Genomic DNA, 25,299 nt, shown 5'->3' with positions numbered 1-25,299 from the left:
GTACCCGCCACCACGCATAATGTCAGGCCGGGCAACCTCTTGAAAAAAAGAAAAAAGTGCTCAGTGATTCCGCGAATCGAACCAAGTACCTCCTACATTGTAGTTGAGCGCTGTAACCGCTCGTCCACTGCAGCAGTGCTTGTGTTCGCCCTATTGCTGATATATCGTCATTCCTTCGAATGAACCCAAATGCAAAAACGTCCCGTGAAACGTTGTCAAAAATAGAAAACATAGTTAGAATGCGTTTACCCAAGGTTACTAGAAGATATAAACCGCCACGTGTGACTGTATAACCGTGCGCTATTTATTCTTGTACATTACTGTCATGACACTGGGATAGCCGGCTCTAACGTACGCTACCTTCTCATAGTTTGCCAAATATAGATAAGAAAATAAAAATATATATCGGCCTGTGACAACGCTAATCAACTTTTATGAGTTCACTGTCACTAGTGTCACTTTCACTAGATGAATGCTCAGTTTGCTTCCATTATCGTTATTTAGAAAAGTTTTAGCTCATTAACTCAACTCTCTTAATTAGCATTGATTCTCACACCTAAGGACAGTCACACTTCATCTCGCTTTCTGATTGGCTGTCACTCCCATATAACGCGTACTCCACTTTTTTATGCTCTCTGAGCATCTGACCCTGCTTTGCGGAGACTTTCCCTGACGTCTGCTGGGCCAGAAAATTAACCTTTGACTATAGGTACAAAACACCCTTACGTTCACCACTATAACGTGCAAGATTGCACCAAATTAGTTAAGTTGCAGCGCAGCTTCAATGAAATGTAAGGTAACTGGTCGCGTTAAATAGGGGAAGACATTCGAGGCACATTTTCAAACATTGCATGCATCGATTTATGTGTGGTTTCATTTATGAGGTGCACCTGGAGTGCTGTTTACTTCTACTTGGCGAGATAGTGCATGGTTTGCTCGGTGGCTTAAGGCCATCGAGCAATTATTTTTTTTAGCTACAGTCGTTGATTAAAGGCGAGTGCTTGGCTTTGCACAGCCCACCAAAACGTCTATTACAACGTACGCGGCATCCCGTAAGCGCTGTAGCAGACGCTCGCGGAACTGAAACTTAGATGCAGCAAATCATTGGCTATCATCGTATACTCTCGATGCTAGACGCTTTGCGTGCTACCTTGATATTATCGGCACACACTTCTTTCTTTCCTTGTCGTTTCATCGGCTATCGTGTGTCCTCCTTGCCCTCTTAAGTGCCGAATAAGCTAAATTCATTCCCGCGCTATAGTAATCCCTCCAGATAAGAGAACTTTTGGCTAAGAAAATGCGTAGCCAAAGAGAAAGCTTTGTGAATTCGGCCCCAGATTATTGTTCTATTCTAAGAATAAATTTGTTTCTTTATTTAAAGAATTGTGTGCATTAGATCAAGCACCATAGTTTCCTAGGTTATCGATAATCTTTCTCTTATATCTCCATTATTTTAAATCTTAACAATACTTTTTTGAAACCACTCGATTCTTGGCCAATCCCCCATACTGGGTATGAGCCACGATTATAGGTGCACAAGAATGAGAACTTTTGAATCCGAAGCGCGTGCCGTGAAGCAGCGAAGACAAAGAAGTACCACCGCACATGCACCGTTAGACATGGCTGTTAGTTCGTGGTGCACAGAAAAAATTATGGTTGGAGATTTTAATTCTCACCACACTAGTTGGGGTTTTAGGACTGATCAATGTGGACAACGCTTGTGGGACTGGTCTATAGACCATAATTTATCATGCCTCAACGCTAGAACTCCCACATTTATCCGAGACCGATCCCGCTCTGCCTTAGATTTGAGTTTTATAAGCTCGGGTATTTCTAGCGTATCTTGGACTACTCTAGACTGCGCCACCAACAGTGACCACTTACCAGTACTGTTTGAAATTTCTTGCCCCATTATTCCATCTTACTCCCAAGCTCGAACCTTTATCAATTATTCCAAATTTAAAAATGACCTAGAAGTTGCTTTGACTACCCCCACTGAAGACAACGATGAAAATAAAGCCATGAAATTAAGTGCGGTAATTAAAAGAACGTTCAAAAAAGCAGAATTTTCTATTGAGTCTGATACGAGAAAGCCTTGTAGCCAGTGGTGGAATTCTGAGTGCTCTCGTGATCATAGACGACGACAAGCGGCTTGGAAGCAGCTAATTCATAATCAGTCCCCCAAAAATTGGGCAGATTACAAGTTTATTGCTGCTACATTTAAGCGCACCGTGGCTAAAGCTAAAGAAGACTATGACAAAAAACATTTCGACTTTCTTTCCAAACCTAGAAATAAGAAAGCGTTATTCCGATATATGAGATCGCGCAAAATTCTGCCGTCTCTAGCTAACTCTGATTATGACAGGTTATCGACGGAAGAAATGACTAATTCGTTAGAGGCAATCGGAAGAGGTTTAGCTAACAGATTTTCGTCGACTTTGACAATCAACTGGCAAAAGTCCTCTATAAAGACTGACTACGAAAAAGTGACATTGTCCGAAATGTCAAGCGTAATTAGAAACTTACCCTCTTCGGCTCCTGGTCCTGACGGTATAACAGTTCCTATGATTAAAATTTTATTCCAGATATCACCCGGCGACGTCCTCAACCTTATAAACTATTCCTTAAGCAATGCCTGGATACCACATGACTGGAAAATAGCTAGAGTGATTCCCATATTAAAAAAACAAGGGTCAGGTTTTAACATTGACAACATCAGACCAATCTCTCTAACATCTCACCTGATCAAAATTATAGAGAGAGTTCTCAATAATAGAATAAAAGTTTGGATGGCTGACAAGCTAATATTGAAACCATTTCAAATAGGTTTTCGTAGCGAATGCTCAATTTGGTGTGCTCATGCCGACTTAGAGAGCCGAATACAGCTTGCCCGAAAAAGACGACAATACGCGGTACTAGTAACACTAGACATAGCTAAAGCTTATGATAGCGTTGAGCACTCAATTTTATTGAATTCTTTACACGAATGTGACTTTCCGCGATATATTGTTGATTGGGTAGCAGAGTTTCTAAAATCGAGAGAATTTTATTGTGCAAAGGATGGATGTCACTCATCTAAATTCAAACAGCAACGTGGAGTACCTCAAGGGGCGGTCCTATCTCCGCTGTTATTCAATGTGTTGATGAGCTCAATTCCCATTGAACGAGATATCACTGTCTACATTTATGCAGACGACATTGCATTTTTCGTTGCAGACAGTGACATTTATTCTTTGCATCAAAAATTGCAAAAGTACATGTATTCTCTTGAAATTTGGCTGCATTCAATTTCATTGTCTCTAAACATCAGTAAAAGTGCGCTCCTGGTGTTCCCTATAGCAGATTCTATTCAAATTTCAGTACTTTATAATCAGGAACCGATTCCACAAGTAGAGTCTATCAAATATTTGGGCATTATTTATAACGAGAAACTTAACTGGAGCCCTCACATAGACTATAACGTGGCAAAGGCACAACGAGCTTCAGGCTTATTGCGAAGGTTGAGCAACAGAAAATATGGGTTACGTAGACACACCTTATTAATGATATATAAAATGTACATGCGCCCAATACTCGAATTTGGGTGTATATTATTTTCGGGTGGCCCTACGTACAAAATTAAACCGTTAGTTCTATTAGAGCGAGAAGCGTTACGGTTGTGTTTGCGACTCCCCAGGTATGTCGCTATTAATGTACTATATCAGGAAGCTCGCATACCAACTATTCTTTGCCGATTCCGTATCTTAACAGTACAAACATACTTGAAATTTTACGGCTTATCAGCGAGACGGTCTGCATATGCCTTTATTAGTGACCCCGACGCCTTCTTCCTCGCTCACTGGCCACGCTTTCGTACTCCCCAGATTATTTTTGTACAAAAGAAACTTGAAAGCATAAAGGTGGATATCAGATCGGTAATTGGAACCAAAGCATTAAATCACAATATTACGATAGAATGTGATGAAATTTTTCCCCCACTATCTAAGTTTCAATCTTCGAGTTACTTAAATGACAGGTTAGAAGACTACATAGCTCATGCGGAAATAAAGAACATAATAGCCACAGACGCTTCTGTGAATAAAGAAAAGGCAGCAGTAGGAATCGTCTCAGATTACCTCGGTTGGTCATTCTCGGTAAGACTACCAGACTTCACTCCGGTTTTCGAAGCTGAGCTCCTGGCTATTATTTTAGCGCTACGAAAACTTCCTTCAAACGAAGAGAGTGCAATGATAATTACTGATTCTCTTTCGCTGTGTACTACTCTCACAGCTTCAGAACAATCAAGAGCTCTAGCGACATTACAAACATTAGTTCCACCTCATGTGAAGTTCCTGAAGTTAGTCTGGGTCCCGGGACACTGTGGCATACGGTTGAATGAAATAGCCGATTCACTATCTCGAGCCACACTTGATGGCCCTGTGATCTCGGTACTACCAGAATCGGAACACATAGTGTCGATCAGATATAGAAAATGGGCTATTTATACGGATATTATGGAAAATATTACTAAATATACGGACTATCAGCACCTAACATACCCCTGGAAACCTCAGTGGAGTCAATCTAAAAAGTTAGAAGTTATTTTAACCAAATTTCGATGTCGTGTCCCTCCATTAAACTTTTACTTGCACAGAGCTGGTCTGGCGATATCCCCCCTGTGTCCATTCTGTGAAGAAACGGAAACAATAGAGCATTACTTTATAACATGTAAAAACTATTCATTAATTAGGAAAAGACTTTTAATTGTTCCGTTTCAAGCAGTAGGTTTAAATTTAACTGCAGATAATGTTCTAAGTTTCGGTGCCTTTAGCTTGGGACATTGCCACAGGAGCGTATTCGATGCTGTATGCAATTTCATTCGAGAATCAAAGCGCATGTCATAATAATGCCTGCTTAAATATATTTCTGAAGACACTTGTCTAATTTTGAATGAAATTTGCATATTCATTTGATTGTGACCGGGTGAGATAAGCTCGATTGTCTGGTCTACTCAAAATTTCTGTCTTCCACTGTAGTATTACCTCACCTTTTCTCTTCTTGATTCAATCTTCAATTATTTGTTTAGTTTAATATTCCTTTTTAGTTAATTATTATTTTCTATTACATCATTAGTTTTTTCATTAAGGATAAACCTTTTAATATATCTCATATAGGATACTTCTAGATTTCATGGCCAATCCCCCATAGTGGGTATGTGCCAGTGCGAAGGGGCAACAACAACAACAACAACATGCACCGTTGCCTCGTTCTGTTTGTAACCATCCTTCGATTGTCCACGTTTGCATTTGGCGAGAATGCAGCCCGTTCAAGGGGAACCTCAGTGTTACGGGGACGCCGAGCGATCCAGTGTCGTCTCACCACCAGTTTGGACTTTCCACAGTGAATGGACGCCTTCGCCGACGTGGGCTGCATCATCACCAGCTGAAATATGTTTCATGGCAGAAGCTCCGTGGCAAGCAGCTGCTTTGCCATCGGATCGTAGCTTTCCGAGATACTACTACGAAGATGGCTCAGGACCAGTTTCCGAGCAGACGCTGGATCCCGAATCCTTGAGCGAGGCCTCGAAACCCAGGAGTGCCGAGTTCTTGAGTGTCGACCTTGGCATCGCTTTTGCAAAGCTGCTCCTAGGCATCAGGCTGCACATTGTCCACAACTCGCTGTCGCCTTACGATGTCACACCAGACTTCACGTATGGTGCCTTCGAGCAGCAGCTGGAGATAGCGCCCAACACCGTTGGCCAGCGATTCATTCCGAGGAGGGTCGTACATCCGGATTTCGACGAAAAAGAGAACAAGAGAACGACGACCAGCGCTCACAGAAGAGTCCGAGTCGCGGGCAGGGCTACGAAAGGAAGGACAGCTCGACTATACCTGGTGAGGGTGATGACTAGCCCAATGACGACTCCGCCAGTTACCGCAGGCAGAACTGGGGCTCAAGAAGAAGACGACGTGCAACTGAGACGTGTAAGTTGGCTCATTATCTGTGATGTAATCCAGTATGCCTTGGAGTCTTCCGTAATGAAATTAGGGCTGTGGGGAGCTTATTATTTTGTTTACAAAATAGTTTTTTTTTCTTTTCTTTTAGGGTCTTTTAGGACCATTGTTACACTTGCAATATCGGAGTAGAGTAGTAACATGACGAAGTTGCCCCTGCATCAAAGAATACTAATTCGAAGTTGGGCTGTAGTTAGTATAAAGAATTGTCAGACTGCAAAATATCATATACAAAAAGAAAGGAAAAGTCGTCATAGCCTGTCTCGAACGGTCTCAAGTCATACTTCTCACACCGGGAAAAAAGTCTCTTCTTGTAAACTAGAGACAAGATGACTCTCTATTAGAAATGTTTCGTGGATATGCCGTAACTTCGTAGCTGTACTATGAAGTTGAGATATGCATGGATTATCTCTTTTTACATCTGCATCGAGCTAAATGCATCAAGTTTGACTTTTATCTTTCAATACCTTCGTTTCTGCTTTGAGTGTTTTATACAATATCAAATACTAAAACCGGTGTGACCTGAAGCAAAGAGGTATATGGGGTTGTGCACAAAAGTATAACTGAAGTAACGCGATTGTCGACATCAAAATAAAACGGCGCACAAGGTCGAAGACAAGAAGAACTTGAGGCACGAGCGCGGCGTGTGCACTGTCCGAAAATGATTATATAACCAGACAAACTTGCTACGCTTCACGAATGCCAGAGCAGTCAGCATTGGGATAACATTGGTTTGTTATTGTTTTGTTTCATTGCTGCAAAATAACACGTTTTTAACGTAGGAAGCTACATAATAGTATGGTATTAGAAATTGTCAAATGAAGAAAGTTTAAACATTGGTGTGAATGATTTGGTCCATATGAAACTACTGATTCACCGTACGAGCTCAAAATGGAGAAAAAAAATTGACTGACGCAGAATTGTGAATTGAATCAATTGTACATTAAACAACGAGGCTTTTATTGTTCTCCGTAAGGCCAAGGCTTCTCCAACACTTAAGATGTGGTGCAGTTTTTGCAGTCATGGCGGCGTTCTCTCCTCTCTTTTATCGCGATATAAATTAATGCCGCATTTGTATCATTACTCTGAGGTTCCTTATAAAGCATCGAAGAACGAAAACATCGTCCCCTGTGTCATATGCTCTACGTGCGAGAGAAAGCGTGCAATTGCAGGAGATGACCGCAGCTGAAGCGCAGAGGCAACGCACCGGCCATCGTTTGTAGCGCGAGATGCCCATCAGAGGGTCTAGAAGTGTAAAGATGCATTCGCATGCACGTGATTTTCTCGTGACAGCGACAAATGACAGCGACAAGATTCAAGATTTGCTGTCATGGTGCAACATATATATATATATATATATATATATATATATATATATATATATATATATATATATATATATATATATATATATATATAAGAGAAAGAAGTGTATATCTAAGGGCTCGTTTTCCGTGTTTTAACACAATATTAATGAGATCTAACAGAGTAATGCCAAGGAATGTACAGGGGAAGTTATTAGAACCAATGGAATGTAAATAAGAAGAAAGAAAAGTGGATGAAAAAATAACCAGCCGTGGGCAGGCATCGAACCTACGACCTTCGAATAACGCGTTCGATGTTCTAACCACTGAGCTACCACAGTGGCCTTCCCTCCATCCACTTTTTTGGGTTTATATGTGAATTTAGAAGTAGGAGTGACAGTCGGCGCCATATATAAGCCAAACGACGAGTGTGCAAACACTCTTCTGCGCATGTTTGGCGTCACGTAGCACGTGAACTTATAATATATATATATATATAGTGGGTGTAATAATTCAATTGGCCAGTTAGTCTTCGTGAAGGTATGAAATATGGCACAACGGGAGCGTTGTCAACAAGGATAAATATATTTATTTCCCAACAGTTTCGGGAGGGGTCCTCCCTTCATCAGGGGATGAGTTATACTGACATGAACTTCCGAACTTCGTTGCTGCCGCGTCCCTCTCGCCTTGAAAGATGTTTGCGAGAGTGAGAGGGAACTAAAAAAGGAAAGAAAAGAAAAAAACAAAAAGAAAGAAAAGAAAGAAAGTAAAAAAGAGGAAGAACCACTGGCAACACTGAGAACGAAACTAACTGTCCGTGTACGTCTACATACGGTTCTAATATATATATATATATATATATATATATATATATATATATATATATATATATATATATATATATATAGATATATATATATATATATATATATATATATATATATTATGTCGTCACACAGTACAAGACATGACTTACTGCCCAGAGTGTATCTTTTGGTAGATTACTAGGACAGCGTGCAAAACCAAAGATTTTTTCCATGTGGCTTTCGCTTTGTAATTGGTGTTGTGGGGCTAAGCTAAAATCACTACAAAATAGATGAGTAAACGCATTTCGTAGCTACGAACCTAACACCTGGCGATTGCTACTAACATTTTCTTGTATTCATCCACTCCGTGTTAGAAAACAATGGGTTAGGTACCGTAATACTTAGGCACTTGTAATGCGACATCTACGAACATAGGCCCTGCATAGCACCGGCCACTGCCCACCGCTTTTGCGCGGCAACAACTGGCACACCACTTGCGAAATCTTCCTCTAGCCACCACGCAATCAGGTTCCTCCGGGGTGTGTAAAAAAGGTGATCGGAAGACAGCAAGTTTCAGTGGCTGAAGAAGCACTTTTCTTAGATATAATCAATATTGTAAGAGGTTGCGAGAGCCAGGACTCACTTATTGGTGTTTTGTATCTTTTATACATTGACGCCTTTTTGGTATATTGCCTTCATGTACGCAATTCTTGCGAATCGCAGGCCGTCACCCTCGAGTCATGCATCGGTCACGTGTACACTCACTGCGTTCATCCAAAGCGCGAATTCTACTACAGTGCCTACAGGAAAGCGTGCGTACTGGCGGCCACAGACATAGTGGACGTGTGCAACTGCGGCTCCAAGTGGTTCTTAAGCATCAAGGGCTGCCTCGCTAGCTGTGTCAACGGCCGCCACGTGTCGGACCGCTGCTACGGAAGCACACTTTTCTTTCCCAGCACCCGGTGAGTTCACTGGATGCCCCTTGGTTTCTTCCCTTGCTGGCCTCGCAGGTTTTTACCACGATTTAGCTCTGAACCCTTCCTGCATTACCAGAATTATTTCATTTGGTTTATATTTGAGACACACTTTACGCGAAACCCCAAACGTTGCTACCATCTGTCTATCAACCGAAAGGATTCATTATTACGGCAAAGTTCAACCACTTCCTCAATGCCCACCAGTCTTGATCTGCTTTTTCCGTTCATTGTTGTGCGCACTGTTGAATTAAAAAAAAACGTTGCGCATATCAGAGGCAAGATATAAATCCGTCAGTATTCTGTGGCCTGTTTCTATATACTATAAAATCCATATATAAGTAGTTCTAAGGACCATAGCGTGTATTAAGCTGCGCTGAGATGCGATGCTATGCACGAAAGGGTGGATAATTTCTACGCCTAGATAGGACGATATGATGCTGCCACCTACCTGTGGCCTTGCGATCTACAAACTAGGGTCTTTGAGTTGGCGCGCGCACGCTGGGCGCACGCTATATTGGAGGCCATTCTTTCGTTTTCCAATATTGCTGCGAGATGACGCTCATGTCTCACGCAGCGCCTCCAGAATCCCATTCAACGATTTTCTCGCGCACAAAGCAAATGTTTTGTTCACTCTCTTCAGATGAATAACTATCGTCTTTCGACGATATTTGCAGTCAAACATGTTAACACGGAGCCTATTGTTAGACTATTGCCGACCTTGCTCCACCCCTAGACGGAAAATGGTAACACCTAAAGGATAGGCTTTTTGTGCCTATATAAAGGTAATGTTTTTCTTGTTGTACCCCGATAAGCTGAAGCTGTAAAAGGCAATGTGTAAGGCCACGCACGGTATACCGCACTACACTATGGTTGCTCACAGTGAGCATACACTATACTTAATAATTCGAAGACGTTTAATTTTCGCCTTCTAGACCAGACTTCAAAAGCGTAATGAGGCTGCGTTCGCATCATCCGATGATTTGCTTATACATTCTACATTGTTCCGTGGATACCTCAGCCAGGACGCCAAGAAAGCAACGCCTACTGCTATAGTGCAGTTATGAAGCCCGGAATATGCCATAAGATCGTTGTGCAAATTACCGAAGTAGTAAGACGGTAAGTTGGGCCACTTGGTTAGGATCCATCGTGAACTTACACACAGCGCAACACCCGAAAAAATAAAGGACAGGGAAAGAGCAAAAGAGAAAGAAAAGACGGCGCTGACTCACAACTGTTGTTTATTGGAAAAAACGGGGTGAAAAGGGCATATATAGGTACTGCCAGCCTACATCACAACGTGCGCAAAATACGAGGTGCACCGAGGTAGCGTTATCACACTCATGGCCACAAAACAAGATTGACCTAAATAACTTAACTCTTTTTCATGCAGTGTGACGGATCGTTCACTAACGCACTTGCTCCCCCTAATCATTATATGATATGCCTCAGCGATTTTTCTTGTTAGCTGGTTCAGATGCTTAGGTTAAAATGCTGGTTAGGAGCTGGTTAGGATGGTTAGGATGCTGTTAGCTGGTTAAGACTTCTGGTGGTTGAAATTTCCGGAGCTCTCCCCTACGGCGTCTCACATTTACCTTTGGTGGTTTTGGGACGTTAAACCCCGCATATCAATCAATCAATCAATCAATCAATCAATTAATCACTTTCTGGCTGTTGCATCATTGCTGGGCCCTCCATGTAAACTGGTGTTTATATGACATTTTTGTCCATTCTATTATATGTTACGCATACACATATTCCCAGTAGTTTTGCGTATAGATTTCGTCTTATGTTTCTCCGGCTACACTAAGCCAACTAGGAGGCTTTAATCAAAAACGCTGAGTCGTCGACCCATCCTGGCAAAGGCCATCTTGTGTTCTCAGAAATGTCCCAGGATAGTTTGGTATACGGGCGCATCATGCCCGTTCCCAAGCCATGGTTGATTCGATTCTAATGATGCTTTTGTATCGAAGTCGTTACGTCTGTTGTTTGCACGTTGTATTAGTGTATAGTATTCAAATTTTGTGACGATGTCTTGTCGAGTAGCTGTATTCGAGCAGGGCCGTCTTGTCGCATAGCTGAGGCCCAGAGAAGGAACGGACAAAGAACAACGGTGACATTACATGAAGGACCTTGGAGGGGGAACGGTTGGCCTTCGTCACAATTTTTTTCGCACGAGTCTCATAATCTATACTACCCGAAACGGTATGTTTCCCTTTGTCGGCGTATTGCACGTGGAGATACGGCTTCCTACGGCGATCAGCGATAACGCTCAAATATTCGAAGCCACGCGTACAAATGATGATGCATGTTGCCGCTGATCAGAATATCGATGTCCAACGCTTTGTTCGGCGCTACCAGTGAACCATGTATATATACACATTGCTTGCTTAAGATATTCGGTTTCCTGGCCACAAGTTTGGCCAAATAGAGTTTGAGCCTGGACACGCTGACTGCTGCCTTCATCGACGTCACGGGCACGTGACAATATATTTACCAGAATGTGACAGCTAATAATGTTTCAGCTGCGAGTTGCATCGGGTTGAATTTTTACGTAAGGTGTAATAGCAATAAATAGGAAGCGTGCATGTTCTTTGCTTCTCATCGGAGGTGCCAAAGTTGCTATACTACCTGCTCCTTGATAGTAACGGCTTTGTAGAGGCAGTGTTCTAAAGCCGTTGAAATGCTTCAAGTCAACTAGTTTTTACATTCTATGTGATTGGCTTTCTTCTTCCGGCGTGTCAAAATTTTACGGGATGTCTTCGTTGAAATATAGAGAATTTTTATAAAACTTTTGTGACAATCGGGCTCCTTCCGTTTTCCCTCATGAGGTTTCTGTCGTGGCGGAGATATTTTCCCGCAACTAACATGAGTTTGATGTGAGCAATTAGCGAACAGTTGTTCATAAGCTTTTTCGAATTCTAGTGAGTGCGTATTGTTGGTGAAGTTCTTGTGCATCATAACTAGAAGCATATCCATTTTTTTGAAATAACGAAAATGGCACGTAGTTCGTGATAATTGTAATAAAAGAGCGAAAATGAGTGTGATCGGGCTCAGCGCGCAGAAAGTTCGTCTTAACCCGGCGTGACTCTTCATAAGGAAGACGCGAAGTTTGATTGTAGTCTCACCGAAGCATAATCTCCTCAGAAAAGTTGGCACGGATTCTGAAATACGCGAATAGATTGCATAATAATTGCTTGTCAATGGTGGTGCTTATTTGCCTCTTTCTTAGCTTGCGAAGAGGGGCGAAAACTATTCCACCTGTCTGGAAAAACAAGCGACGAAGTAGCTACCCCTCAATTTCAGGCTTCGCAGAGAAACAAAAGTCCCAGCTTTGCCGGAAAGGCGTAGCGATGAACGTGTTAGGAACAAATTGATAGGTGACGCGCAGAATAGAAAGCAGATCAAAACATGCCCCACGTTCCTCAAACAAAAATCATGCACAAAATGTACTCATAGGTACAGATGCAGGCGAAGAAGCGTCTCCTTTAATACTTGGGTGTGTCTGAAGAGCGCGCGCTTTTCGCAAATGGAGGCTTCTATGATTGCAGTGACCTTTGTGCACCCGGTAACTACAGCAGAATCGTTCCAGGAAAAACCCGAGGGCAGCCAAGGCGTACTACCTTCCCTTCCAGGCTGCCCCGAAATAAAGGCGCGTGAGGGAGCTTCGCTCCTCTTCTCTAAGCCAGGCAAAGTGCGGGTAGGACTCTTGAGCAGGTGCCGCCGGCGTAGTTGCGACGGGCGCTCATTGCGCCATCTTGGTGGTAATGCTGAAAACACAATGCCCCCCCCCCTAGGGATACTCACGAGCAGCGGTAAGTGGTAGATATAAGTAGCTTGCCAAATGATCGCCGAAGGATGTGCTCCAGGTCTCAGTGTTCAGTGGCTAACGCCTCGCGTTCACGTCGCAGAGGTCTCACGTTCGATTCCGCGCGCCTGAGTGTTTTTTTCTAGATTTCTTTCTTTCTTGAATTTTTATATATATACATATATGGTGCATGACGTCGACGTCCAGGTCAACACTGACGACGACGCTGGTGGCAAAAACCAGCCGAGAGTGTCCATATAATTGCTATTGCAGTAGTAGAGACTTGTACTGCAGTTTTCTTGTGCACCGCTTGAAAGAAATAGGTAAGCAATAAACATGACACCAAACACAAGGAAGATGCACGGGCACTATTGAGGTGACTTGCTGATTTTAAAGAAAACCACAGCGGTGGACCTTATATATATTTTCTCTCTCCATTGTCATGCACAGGTGGTTCCGGACTGATGTTGAAACGGGTTATATTCATGCGCTACATGTGCAATCTTTGCGTCCAGCATCCAGCCTAAATCATCAAAACTACTCTCGAGGTGGCTGGAGACCAGTGTTTCGTAATGGGCGCCTCCATTTCATTGTAATTCCATTTCGGGGAATTACGATTTGGCCACAGCTTCATTCATTTTATTCTTCGGATGGAAAAAGTTGGCCCATTCCAACTCTGGGAATGGTGAGACCGTTCCATCCATTCCTTCAACTCCTCGATGTAGGAAATGCATCTTGATAGTTTTAACGAGTTAAGAATGAGTGACGCGATAAATATAGTGTCTTTAGATGAATTAGGAACTGGAAAAGTGCGTGAAACACGTTACCAATGTCGAGGGTTAGTGGCTTAGTGGCATATTTTGCGCAGTAAAACCACCCTTCTAATTCTCTTAGCAACAGTTTTACAGCTACATGTAGTAATTGCATGGCCAGCATTTTTGAACGAATGATGATATTTTATTTGTTTAAGCTTAAATTTGTTAATGCTAAACTGATGGCATAGCATATTTACATGCCGACAAAAGTATTGTGGCTAAGCAGTATTGCCCCGCGTCTCGAGTGGTCGTGCATTTGAAGAAAACTAAAATTTGGTTAAAGGGAACAACAACAAAAACTCTAGATATGCTGGTTTTGGATGGAACAGTGCACCCTCACTTGGGCACCTTGTGCCTTTGCATTCAATACGGTATACACTGCTGCATTGCTCGTCAGCAATCTCGCTTGTCAAGCGCGCCTCGCAAGCATGGATTGGGTGAGAACTTTGTGTTCGCCTGTGCGCAAGTGTGCGATGTCTTTCTTGTCGCAAAGGTTATTTGTGTCAGGTACTTAAATGCTCTTGGGATAAACTACAAAACATGTATAGAGTATACGCCCCTTGAGTGTGTGGTATCAATGAGAACGAACGTGCGAGGATAATGTATTCTCTCTTGCTACGAAAATGCTACGAAATGACGCTAAACGTACTAATATATTATGTACATATATTTGTTCAGCATTCATAATTTTACTGTTGTGTAACGATGACAGCAGCAACATAGGTATTACCAACACCTGAAGCGATAAGCTGATACTTAGCGCTTGTGCATGCGAGGTTGGTGGCCATGTATTGATAAATGAGCTTCACTGGATGGCGCTTCACTAAAATTTCCGTTAATAAAACCTGTCGGATGTATAATAGGAGTACATGAGTACTGTTTATAAAATTTGATAGGCAGCACTGCAAACACAATTGACATTTCACGAACAATGTGGTCTACTGCAAAAGCAGTTCAGGGACCTGGCGTCGCTTTGTGATAGAATAGCTGTTTGCCACGCAGAATACTGGGGTTCGATTTCTGCTCGGACCATGATAGCTATTGTATGCGTTCGTTGGATCAACGCTGCTGATGCCAGCTTTTGGGGCGACCTATAGGGCCGACCTCCTTGGTGTCCTTGATGCCCCCAAAATACTAACAAAAACTGAACACCTGCACTACAAATAACGAAAAGGTATGTGCGTGGCGAAACTACTATATAGACCGACCATATCAAAACTCTGATTTCTTCAGTCTATATCAAAGTAATGTACTCGGATATGGACCAACCACTAGCCAATATAGGCCTGCATTCCAGCTAAATTGTAAAAATCGCTTATGTTTTATCCATAAAATTAGAATGATTGAAAAAGAGCCGACGTTATGTGTAATCAAGTATACGACAGCACAATACGTGATCATCCGTGCCCTCCATCTGTCAATCCGTTCACACATTCATTCAACCGTGCATCAGTCTGTCTGGCTACTGATCTGCCGTTCGTCCATCCGCGCGTTCACCCATACGTCTGTTCTTCCATCCATCTGTCCAACCGTCCATCCATCTATGCGTACAACTCCCCATGCATCCGTGCATACGTACACCTGTTCCACCTCGCGTGCAGACGTCCGCATGTCCGTCTGCGCGTACATCCGTTCATCTGTTGGTCCTTTGTGGTAGTCGGCGATTTAAACCTAGACACGAACCTTACGGCTTATAGCTTCGCCCAGTTGTCGTCATCGTCATTCACTTCGTCGAGATGCACTGATTTTTGTTAACGCTCACGAAAAGAAATTAGCAATGTTTATTTGTACTGTTCTTCGATTCATATAAACTATCCATCACCTTCAGTGCATTACACCTAACAAAGTTGATCGCAACCTACCATGATGGCTTTATCATGGGGGTGCATACGTAATGCTTATAAAATTCGATAGCCATCATTACATCCCATATGGACGCTTTACGCACGTGATGCTCTATTTCAAAAGCAGTCGCGAGACCAGGCGTGGCTCTTTGGTAGAATATTTGGCTAGCCCGCAGAATGCTTGAGTTGGATTCCTGCTTTTCTCCTACTTTTATCCCAAGAGGGTGGTCGCGAGCGCTATCTCGGCGGACATCGGTAGACGACTCGTGTTCCTCTGTACTTGCTTTGTGGTTTCACCGCATATTTCACGTGGTGAAGACAGACAGCACAAAATCTGCAATTCATATTGAATAAGCTCCATTCCCTAACCCGAACGTTTTGTAGAGTTTCACTAGACCAGACAAAAGAGTGAACTGCTAGTCTCCGTAAGCGTTACACTTTCTGGCTGTAGGTCCGTGTGCTTACATTTTCGTGCAGGTTAAAGAACTCCAGGTGGTCGAAATTTCCGGAACCCTCCCCTACGGCATCTCACATGTACATATAATGGTTTTGAGACTTTGAACCCCGCAAATCAATCACTCAGTCAATCAATCAATCAATCAATTACTTTCTGGCTGTTGCATCATTGCTGTACCCTTTATATAACATTTTTGTCCACATTATTATTCGTTACGCATACAAATATTCCCCGTAGTTTTGCGCATGGTTTGCGTCTGCTGTCTCTCCGGCCACACTCGCCCAACTAGAAGGCTTTAATCAAAAACGGTGAATCGTTTACCCATCCTGGCAAAGGCCACCGTGTGCCCTCACAAATGTCAAAAGATAGTATGGTATACGGGCTCATCAAGCCCGTTCCCAAGCCATGGTTGATTCGATTATAATATTGCGTTTGTATCGAAGTCATTAGGTCTATTGTTGGGACGTTGTTTTATTGTGTGTTCTTCAAATTTTCTGACGATGTCTCTTCGAGTAGCTGTATTCGAGCAGAGCGTCTTGTCGCATATCAGAGGCCCAGAGAAGGAACGGACGAAGAACAACGGTGGCATTACATGAAGGAGCTTGGAGGGGGAATGATTGGCCTTCATCAGAATTTTTTTCGCATGAGTCCCATATTGTATACTACCCCAAACGGTATGTTTCACATTGTCGGCGTATTGCACGTGGAGATACGGCTTCCTTCAATCGGAGCGAGAATGTCCGAGAGCATTCCGGATCGTTTTCAGACCATCTCTATGCCTTCAGGACGCAAACGCAACATTTGAGTTTATTATAAACAAATTCGGCCATCAGCAAAAACGCTCGAAATTCGAAGCCACGCGTATAAATGATGACGCATGTTGCCGCGGATCAGCATATCGATGTCCAACGCTCTGATAGGAACATGCGTCTGGAACATGTGTCCGGAACATGCTTCGGCTGTAGCTGGGGGGCCATCATGAGGTAATGAAATGACAAGGTGTATAGGGGGCAGGGGGGCATGTTGCCACCGTAGTTCCGCTCGACCACGGTTACACAAAAAATAGAGACACACTTGATAGGAGCACTGTCAGTATAAGGGAAAAATAGTATGAGCGTTGCTTACAAATTTTATCATCATCATCCTCATCATCATCATGAGAATCATCATCAGCCTGACTACGTACACTGCAGGACAAAGGCCCCTGCCATGTTCTGCCAGCTAACCCGGTCCTGTGATTGCTGCTGCCAATTTATACCCGCAAACTTCTTAATCTCATCTGGCCACCAATACGCCGACAATGTGAAAATGTTGCATTTGGATTGCTTATAAATATATTGTGCTTGTAATCAGCCAAGCCATTTTAAAAACGCTGTTTTATTGATAATCGAGCCTCTCATTCACTAATGTTTGAAATAAAAAAAATAGCTCGTTGACGAACACGTGCTGTGTTCTCGGTAAATACATAATTAAATACTATAAAATTTATATACTCTAACGTTTACATTTCGGAAAAAAGCTGCTTAATTACATTCCCATTACATTCCTCACAGCATTGTCTTCCTTCTATTCCGAAGCTGAAATAATGCGCAATGATTACGAAGTTATGATAATTCCATAGTGACAACTCCGCAACACTGCTGGAGAATATACACTGATTGTTGTTTACTCGAACCATCACAAACCTACCGCTTGTCCGTCGTGGATAGAAGTCTTCGGTGTCACGTCACATGGCCCCTATAGGTAACGAAGTGGCTCCCACGATATTGAAACAGAAAGTGTCCCATATAAGCGATGGTTTCCCAGGCACCAAACTACACTGCTTTTCTTGCGGTTCCGAAACCCATGTTTCTATTAGGAGCAACAATCCTATGGTGTTAAAATTATTGTCACTACTCCTTCAACAATTGCAGGCACAGAACATCGTCGAGAAAATCTCGTTTAAGTGATTGTGTTGGTCAAATGAGACGCGCGCTAGCGTGGAGGGCAATTCTTGCATGCTTTCGATGCTCAATTGGTGATATATTATTCAAATTTTTGATGGGCGTCACCTCATATCGCGCTACCACAGACGCCATGTGGTCCGAATAATGAATGTGCTCGGCATAGAATTGGCAGTTGGTGTCGACATGAGTGCTTTAATATCAAATGCTACAATGCTGGCAGAATAGCAACAGACACTCTAGAACTGAGTTGCTAACGTCCAACAAAACTGTAATTATATATTCTTTAGAGTAGTTTCAGTTCTGTGTTATGAACTATTGCTATGAAAGAGGGATCAGCCGTCATTTTAGAGCGCAGCTATCAGGCGGCAAAGCGAAGGAAGAAGAAAGGGAGCAAACGTCTGTTCTGCTGATATCCCGACGAGTTGCCCCCTAACCGCGCTTTTGTCCCCCGTCACGTGCGTGGGCCACTCGGTCGGAGGTTGTGCACTTGCAGGGCCGGCAGGTACGCCATGGCTGGCTTCGATTGTCTTAACGGGGCCATCGACGTTTCAGTTGGTTCACGACGCCTGATATGCATGAAGAGCTTTGCAAAGCAGGCGAGCACTGAAGGTTTCAGTGGAAATATTAAAAAAAAACGTTACACTCTTCATCGGCGGATGTCCAGAACTTCAAACACGGTTGTCCTTGTCCTGATATGAAATTAGCCTTCGTTTTTTCAAGCGAAGCTCATGTGCATATAATTAAGAGCACGTTTGTTGAACAACCCAGGGTGGTCAAAATTTCCGTAGGCCTTCACTGTGGCGTTTCCCAAATTCATAGCGTGGTTTTGAGATTTCCAACCTCAGAAAAAAATTAATAATAATATTACTATTGTTATTATTATTATTATTATTATTATTATTATTATTATACCGCACCATGGCTCCCAGTGGGATGCATGCTTGCTATGTTCCTGCCCGTTTTTCGGTAAGCAGCAGATTTTTCGCTGTGATGGTTGCTGTAAACGTGGTCATGCGAAGAGTGTAACCTGGCCTGATGAAGAGCTGCAGCTTCTGAAGTCTGGATCGCGCACCTTTCGGTGCAATTTATGTGATCTGAGCCGTGCTTCTGGTAAGCCTCACGAAGACGACTCGGCGGCGTGCAGCGACGACCATTGCAGCTCTCAAACCGGTTCTCTCCCCACGTGTGTCCCTCCGGGTGGGTATCTCGCCGGGCTGCGCCATCTCCTCCTCGACGCGTAGAAGGGAATCTCGTTCCTAAGCGACGAAGCGTCCCAACAGCGCGAAGAAAACGAGCGCCTTCATGAGGATTATTGCCGTGGTTTTGAACAAGAAGCCCGCGTGGTCGCCTCCCTTCGTGCAGTGGTCCGCTTCCTGCGTGAGGAGCTGACGCGCCGCACGGCCGCCGTGGCAGTGACGGCACCTGTGATCCCCCCAGAGCATGTGAACGTTGACTGATCTGTAACCGACAAGCAACCTGTGTACTCTGCACAACCTCTTTTCAAAATTCTTTCATCCTCGAATTCACCGCAAGCTGACGCAGACATGTCCGAGCGTGCTAGTGTGATGCCAGCGGCAGCCTCTTCTGCAGCGGTTACTGAGGGTGAAATAAAGAAGAAACCCGCCTTGGAGCTATGAAAAGCATCAAATATATCTGTAGCTCAACGGCCACAACGGCCACGACGGCCAAAAGCCATTTTTGTTACGAAGTTGAGCCTGGACACCACTGCTGCTGACATCAAAAAACATATTGCTTCCCTGGATTTGTCTACCATCTCCTGCCAGCGACTTCAAACAAAATTCCAGTCATATTCTTCATTCTAGATCGAAGTTGATGAGCAAACACTACAACGCCTGAATGATCCTTCGATGTGGCCCCTCGGATGCATCTTCAAGCCATTTCGTGGGGAGCTGTGCGATGACATGCTTCATCCCTCTGAGTTTCTGACTGGAATCGACAGTGCCGTGTAACGTAGACATCTTTTACCAAAATGCCCTGGGTCTGCGTACCAAGACACACGAGTTTTTCTCTAATGTTCTTTCGTCTTCTTTTCCTATTATCGCTATTTCTGAAACCTGGCTAGGCAATGAAATTCCCTCATCTGACCTTTTTTCCCCGACCTACACCACCATCCGCAGTGACCGAGATTTCAGTGAAACCAAAGAGAAATGCGGTGGCGTGCTGATTGCCATTGACAATTCAGTGAAATTCGTTAGACAGAAAGACCTAGAATGTATTGAAGAATTGATCTAGCTTGAAATCAACATTGAGCGCCGTGAAAAATTGTTCATTTGATGTTTCTATTTACCGCCCAGCATTTCCCCTGCTTCGTTTCATGATATCATGTCGTCTATATAACTTGTGATATTTCCTCATAGTGGGCACAGAATTATTGTTCTTGGGGAATTCAATGCAACTGAAATGGACTACAGCACGCTCACCTTTTCTCATTACAATCATTTTATAGAGAAAAAGTGCAGCCTGCTCCTGGACTTTCTGGTGTTTAATTTCCTACTGCAACATAACTCAGTCGTTAATTCCAGTGGCAACTTCTTAGACCTGTGTGTGTCCAACAATCAACCCCTTGAAGTTTCCCGCTCCGACATCTCTCTTGTACGTCCCGACAAATTCCACCCACCACATAACGTAAAATTATCTGTATTAGCCGAAACAATGAGCTACAGCAGTTACGTAAACAGATCTCCAAGACTCGCTTTCTAGCCAGGTGATAACACGGGCCTGTATTATTACTTCTCCACTGTTGAGTGGTCACAGTTTACTGACAAACCGAATGTTGATGATCACATTGATCAGTTTACGGAGCTTGTACTGAGCAGCATGCGTAGTTTTATTCCCCAATATACACCTAAACAACGTAAATTTCCCCACTGGTTCTCATCTGAACTTATCAGTGCACTGAAGCATAAAAATCGCGCACACAGGAAATCCAAATGTTCTCCATCCAGCGAGTGGAAGGAAGAGTTCAGCTTCTTTCGAGCTCTCCCTAAACGCCTATATAAGCGCGATCCTAGTTCGTATATTGACTTATTAGAAAAAAGCACCTCTGACAGGCCAGCTGAGTTTTGGAAGGATGTGCGTAAACGATCTAGCAAAAGCGGAGAGTCCTGCAGACTGCTGGACTCAAATGGGGTAGGAGGGCATGCCGTCGCTGACTGTTTTGCCACGCATTTCTCATCTGTTTATAAGGCCTCGAACTCTAGCACTGATATCTGACAACAGCACAAGGCAGTTAGCTCATCCAGTGCTTTGTCGCTGGATGAAAATCTTATCGGCGAATGCATTAAGCGCTTAAAACCATCCTTATCATGTGGCCCAAATGGCATCCGATCCGCCATAGTAAACGCTTATGGTAATATATTTGTCCCTGTACTGACTACTATACTTTATAACTGACTTTATAACTGCCTGGACATTTCCACATTTCCTAGCACGGGGAAAAGTGTTCGTCATTTCCCAGTATTTAAGTCGGGCTCTAAAACTGATGTTTCAAATTATCGCCCGATTTCTCTTCTGTGTGCCACATCAAAGACTTTCGAGCTGGCTCTTCACAACATAGTGTCTTTTGGTGTCAAAAACTCATTGATTCCAAATCAACATGGTTTTCTTGCTGGTCGCTCAACTACCACAAATCTTGTTAGTTTTATGACGCACATCTCTACACCTATTTCTCAGAGAGGACAAGTTGACGTAATATACTGTGACCTGAACAAGGCTTTTGACGTAGTCCGCCACTCACTGATTATGGTTAAACTTGCGCAGTTTATGTTGACTTTTCGGTTGTGAATCTCCTGCACAGCCTTCTGCTGAATAGATCTTGTTATGTTGCCGCAAATGTCTAAACCTCTTCTTTGTATTAAGTGACTAGTGGGGTCCCTCAGGGGTCGGTATTAGGTCCACTCCTATTTTTAATTTACGTTAATGATGTTTCTTTTGCCATTCGCAATTCTTCTTTCCTCTTGTATGTCAAGATATATAAGAAAATTCGTTCAGTTAACGATTGTCGCTTGCTGCAGTCAAAATTGAGTTCTTTTTTTCGAATGGTGCACATGTAGTAATCTTTCTCTGAATATCTCAAAAACAAAATTCATGTCTATAACTCGCAAAACATTTAGCGTGTATTTTAAATACTCTGTCAATTCTGTGTCGTTATGCAAGGTTTATTAGATCAGTGATCTTGGTGTAGTTGTTGATAGCACGTTAAACTTTTCTGCTCGCGTTAAGCGTGCTGCTATGCGGGGCCTTCGTACTCTCGGATGTGTTTGCAGAATATCTTGAGAATACGGTTTTCCTATAGCCCTCCACAAATTGTACACCACAATATGTCTTCCAAAACTTGAGAATGCGTCCGTGATGTGGAATGGCATTGCTCACTCCAGCATTAACACCATTGAACGAGTCCAGAAAAAATTCCTCACCATATATAACCATCGGTTTGCTAGAAATCACTCTGGATCTTGTTGAAATACTGCAGGATTATCATCATTGCCATCACTTCACTGCCGACGAAATCGTTCTGACTTGTTATTTCTTTACAGGCTAGTCCATGGTATCATATCCTACCCTGTACTTCTCAATTGTGTTTACTTTCGAATTCCGCGTGAGTTAACAAAAGAGAATTGACAGTTTCATGTACCCGCCTGCTTCTTCCAACACTCTACCGTTCACAGGATACAAAGTCTATAAAATGTTAATTTTCTTGATCTTGACGTTTTTCATGGTCCACAGTCATTGTTTTAATCTGAACTTCGCACTGTCTTAACATATTATGGTACAATATACAAAATCTTCGCGTCTCCATTTTGAATATATAGTTGTATATATGCAATCAAATTTTTTCTTCCCCTTCAATATTTCTTGTCCTGTCTTATTTACTCCTCCACTTTTGTGTTCATTTTCCTATGTCTACGCGTTTTTCTCTTCATATTTGTGAAGACTGTCTGCATTGCATTGTTTATTTTTATTGCTTTATTTTTGTGTGCGCCGGCACAAAGATCTTACCGGTGTTCCTTGGCACGTTAAATAAATGATTGATCGATTGATTTATTGATTATTATTATTATTAATATTATTATTATTATTATATTTCTTTATTTTAATTATTCGTATTGTTGTTATTGTACCTGTTTTTCAAAGCGAAGCTCTCAGGCACCTGCTTCAGCAATGAGTGACGTCGGTGGAAAATAACTGGCAGAGCTAACGAGGATGAAAAAGAGCGACCGCGGACAATAGCTGACGACGAAGAACAATGATAATAAGAGCGTGCGAAGATGAGCGAACAACAGTAGAGGGACGACAGATTATTAGACGCTGCGCCGTGCTCCCTATCAGGCTGCAAAAACTAGGCGCCTTCTTCTTCTTCTTCTAACCCCTACCACCAACACCACCACCATGACAGATCACGCAGACCGCCTGTAGCGCTACAGTTGTATGCGTAGTGCCACTATGCTGCATAGTGCGGTCACTGATGATGTCATCCTTCAGATATTGGCGAGTGTCACGTGAGAGGACACCTCACTGGTGAGCTGTTACGGAAGGTAAGGCCTTCCGTAGCCTCCCGGTAAGTGAGGCAATGTCGCTACGCTCTGTCTATGGCGGTTGATGTGTAATGGGCTTCACAAAATTCTTCGCGCCGGTCACTCAACTCAAGCTGTGGTATAGCGCTGCAGATACATACATACAAGTGTCTCTGAAACTGTTTGCGTAAACTTTTCGTAAACTCAAGTGACCCAGAATTAGATTAGGCAGTATCATGTTCGCCGGTTAACTTTTTTTCATTGTCTTAGTTGGCTTATGTACATAGAGTGGACGCTTTTAGCGCATTCACCATGAATTATTCACAAATTATGGTGATCATAAAACAACACCAAATCTTGTTTAATTTTATGTAGGCAAGACGTGCTGGACGTTCCGTGGTACTTTCATGGCAAGAAGTGCGTCGCGCGGAGCTTCCCGCAGGGTACGTGCTTGTCCGTGGGCCGTCGTGGCGTGTACCGCAGCTGGGAAGAATGCCGCCGGCGCTGCGTGCTCCGCCCAGAGTCGGAGTGCGACGAGACGCCAGCTGCCGAGACGGGCTCACCTCGTCAGCTGAGGCACCCTTATTTCGCAGACATGCAGGCACACGGTGGAGCTCGCTGTGTCAACGTGACCCGGCGCGCATTGAAGTCGCACCGCTGCTTGATCGGGTCTAACCAGTTCAATTCGCTGGATGGATGTGGCCGAGAATGTGTCAGAAGTTAGCATTTACCTTCGGGCACGCTGCACGCTGCTTTTTTGTTCGATATACATAAATTTCGCGCATTATGATAATTAAATTCGAAGTATATGTCGAATCGGCTGGTCTCTCTTCATTCCATGTATTCTAAGAGAGCCAAGCCGACTTGAAGTGGAAACGGAAAAAACGCAGTCATTTGGTGCTGATAAAATGAATATGGCTACTACAAAACTTAAAACCTATATTTTGTACGTAAAGTTTACATAACTCACCATACTTTGGTACTCAGTATTCAGATTCGGTCAGATTTGGTTCTGTGAAACATTTATTTTGGACTTAGATTCACCACGCGGAATACTTTGCTGCAAAATTAACGGCATATTGTGGTTTTCTGGGTGTCCTCTTTGGTTTCGTCGGCATAGTGTCTTGAACAGTGAGCTGTCCTTGCTGTAAACAGAGATAAACTCCTGCACAGCCAGCAGCTCTTGGGCGTTCATGGCATCTCTGGAAAGCCTCCCAAACTGCTTGAGCTCTTCTAGTGGGCTTAAGGGCATATGGTAAGGTAAATGGAATATGTCAGTTTTAGCATAGGATATTAGAAAGGGCTGCAAGTATTATCAATATTTTACGTGCTCACAAAAATTTCACTGGGTATAAATGGACACCATTCTTGTAAGCCTAGGTTTCTTATCCTTCCTATGGCCCTACTTGCAAAGGGGGTTCCCTTATTCAATGTATTCTTCTCTACAACTACCAAAAGTATTGTAACCATATTCGGCCGTGTTGTTGTAGACACTAATAGGTTATACTCAAACTAAAAAAAATTGTTTTATAAATTTTTGTAAAAAATAAAAATACTGCTTGCACAACACGACGGAGGGTGCGTATTTTTGTGTACTTTTGTTACAACTTCACATTTTATGAAATCGCAATTTTTTAGTTAAGATTTTTCCAACTAGTTGTAGTTCACGCTTACAAAGTTTCGTTGAAATAAATGAAAAAAATTTTTGAGGAAAAGCACATTGATGTTGAATAATGTACAGAAAACGCCTTTTGAAGAAAAGGAGGTTTTAGGTGCGCACTGCTTACGCCAGAGCGCGGGCGGTGCACTTTGAATAGG

The 25,299-nt window shown here is 43.0% G+C and overlaps 1 protein-coding gene across 1 annotated transcript; it reads left to right on the top strand.

Moving 5' to 3' along the window:
- The first annotated feature begins 4,784 nt into the window (after positions 1 to 4,784).
- Positions 4,785 to 25,051, top strand: LOC142776415 (uncharacterized). Its single transcript, XM_075880040.1, has 3 exons — positions 4,785 to 5,963; positions 8,827 to 9,065; positions 23,857 to 25,051. The coding sequence occupies exons 1-3, from the start codon at positions 5,295 to 5,297 to the stop codon at positions 24,203 to 24,205; spliced, it is 1,257 nt and encodes a 418-aa protein (XP_075736155.1). The 5' UTR covers positions 4,785 to 5,294; the 3' UTR covers positions 24,206 to 25,051.
- Positions 25,052 to 25,299: the final 248 nt, after the last annotated feature.

This window comes from Rhipicephalus microplus, chromosome X (genome assembly GCF_043290135.1).
Source record: "Rhipicephalus microplus isolate Deutch F79 chromosome X, USDA_Rmic, whole genome shotgun sequence".
Classification (NCBI taxonomy): domain Eukaryota; kingdom Metazoa; phylum Arthropoda; class Arachnida; order Ixodida; family Ixodidae; genus Rhipicephalus; species Rhipicephalus microplus.
This window is presented reverse-complemented; position numbering and strand designations above follow the sequence as displayed.

Bases quoted from the DNA above. Each gene is read 5' to 3' on its own strand.
- LOC142776415 (XM_075880040.1), top strand. From the start codon at position 5,295: ATGCAGCCCGTTCAAGGGGAACCTCAGTGTTACGGGGACGCCGAGCGA. The intron at 5,964-8,826 runs GTAAGTTGGCTC...TGCGAATCGCAG, and splicing joins ACGACGTGCAACTGAGACGT to GCCGTCACCCTCGAGTCATG. The intron at 9,066-23,856 runs GTGAGTTCACTG...AATTTTATGTAG, and splicing joins CTTTTCTTTCCCAGCACCCG to GCAAGACGTGCTGGACGTTC.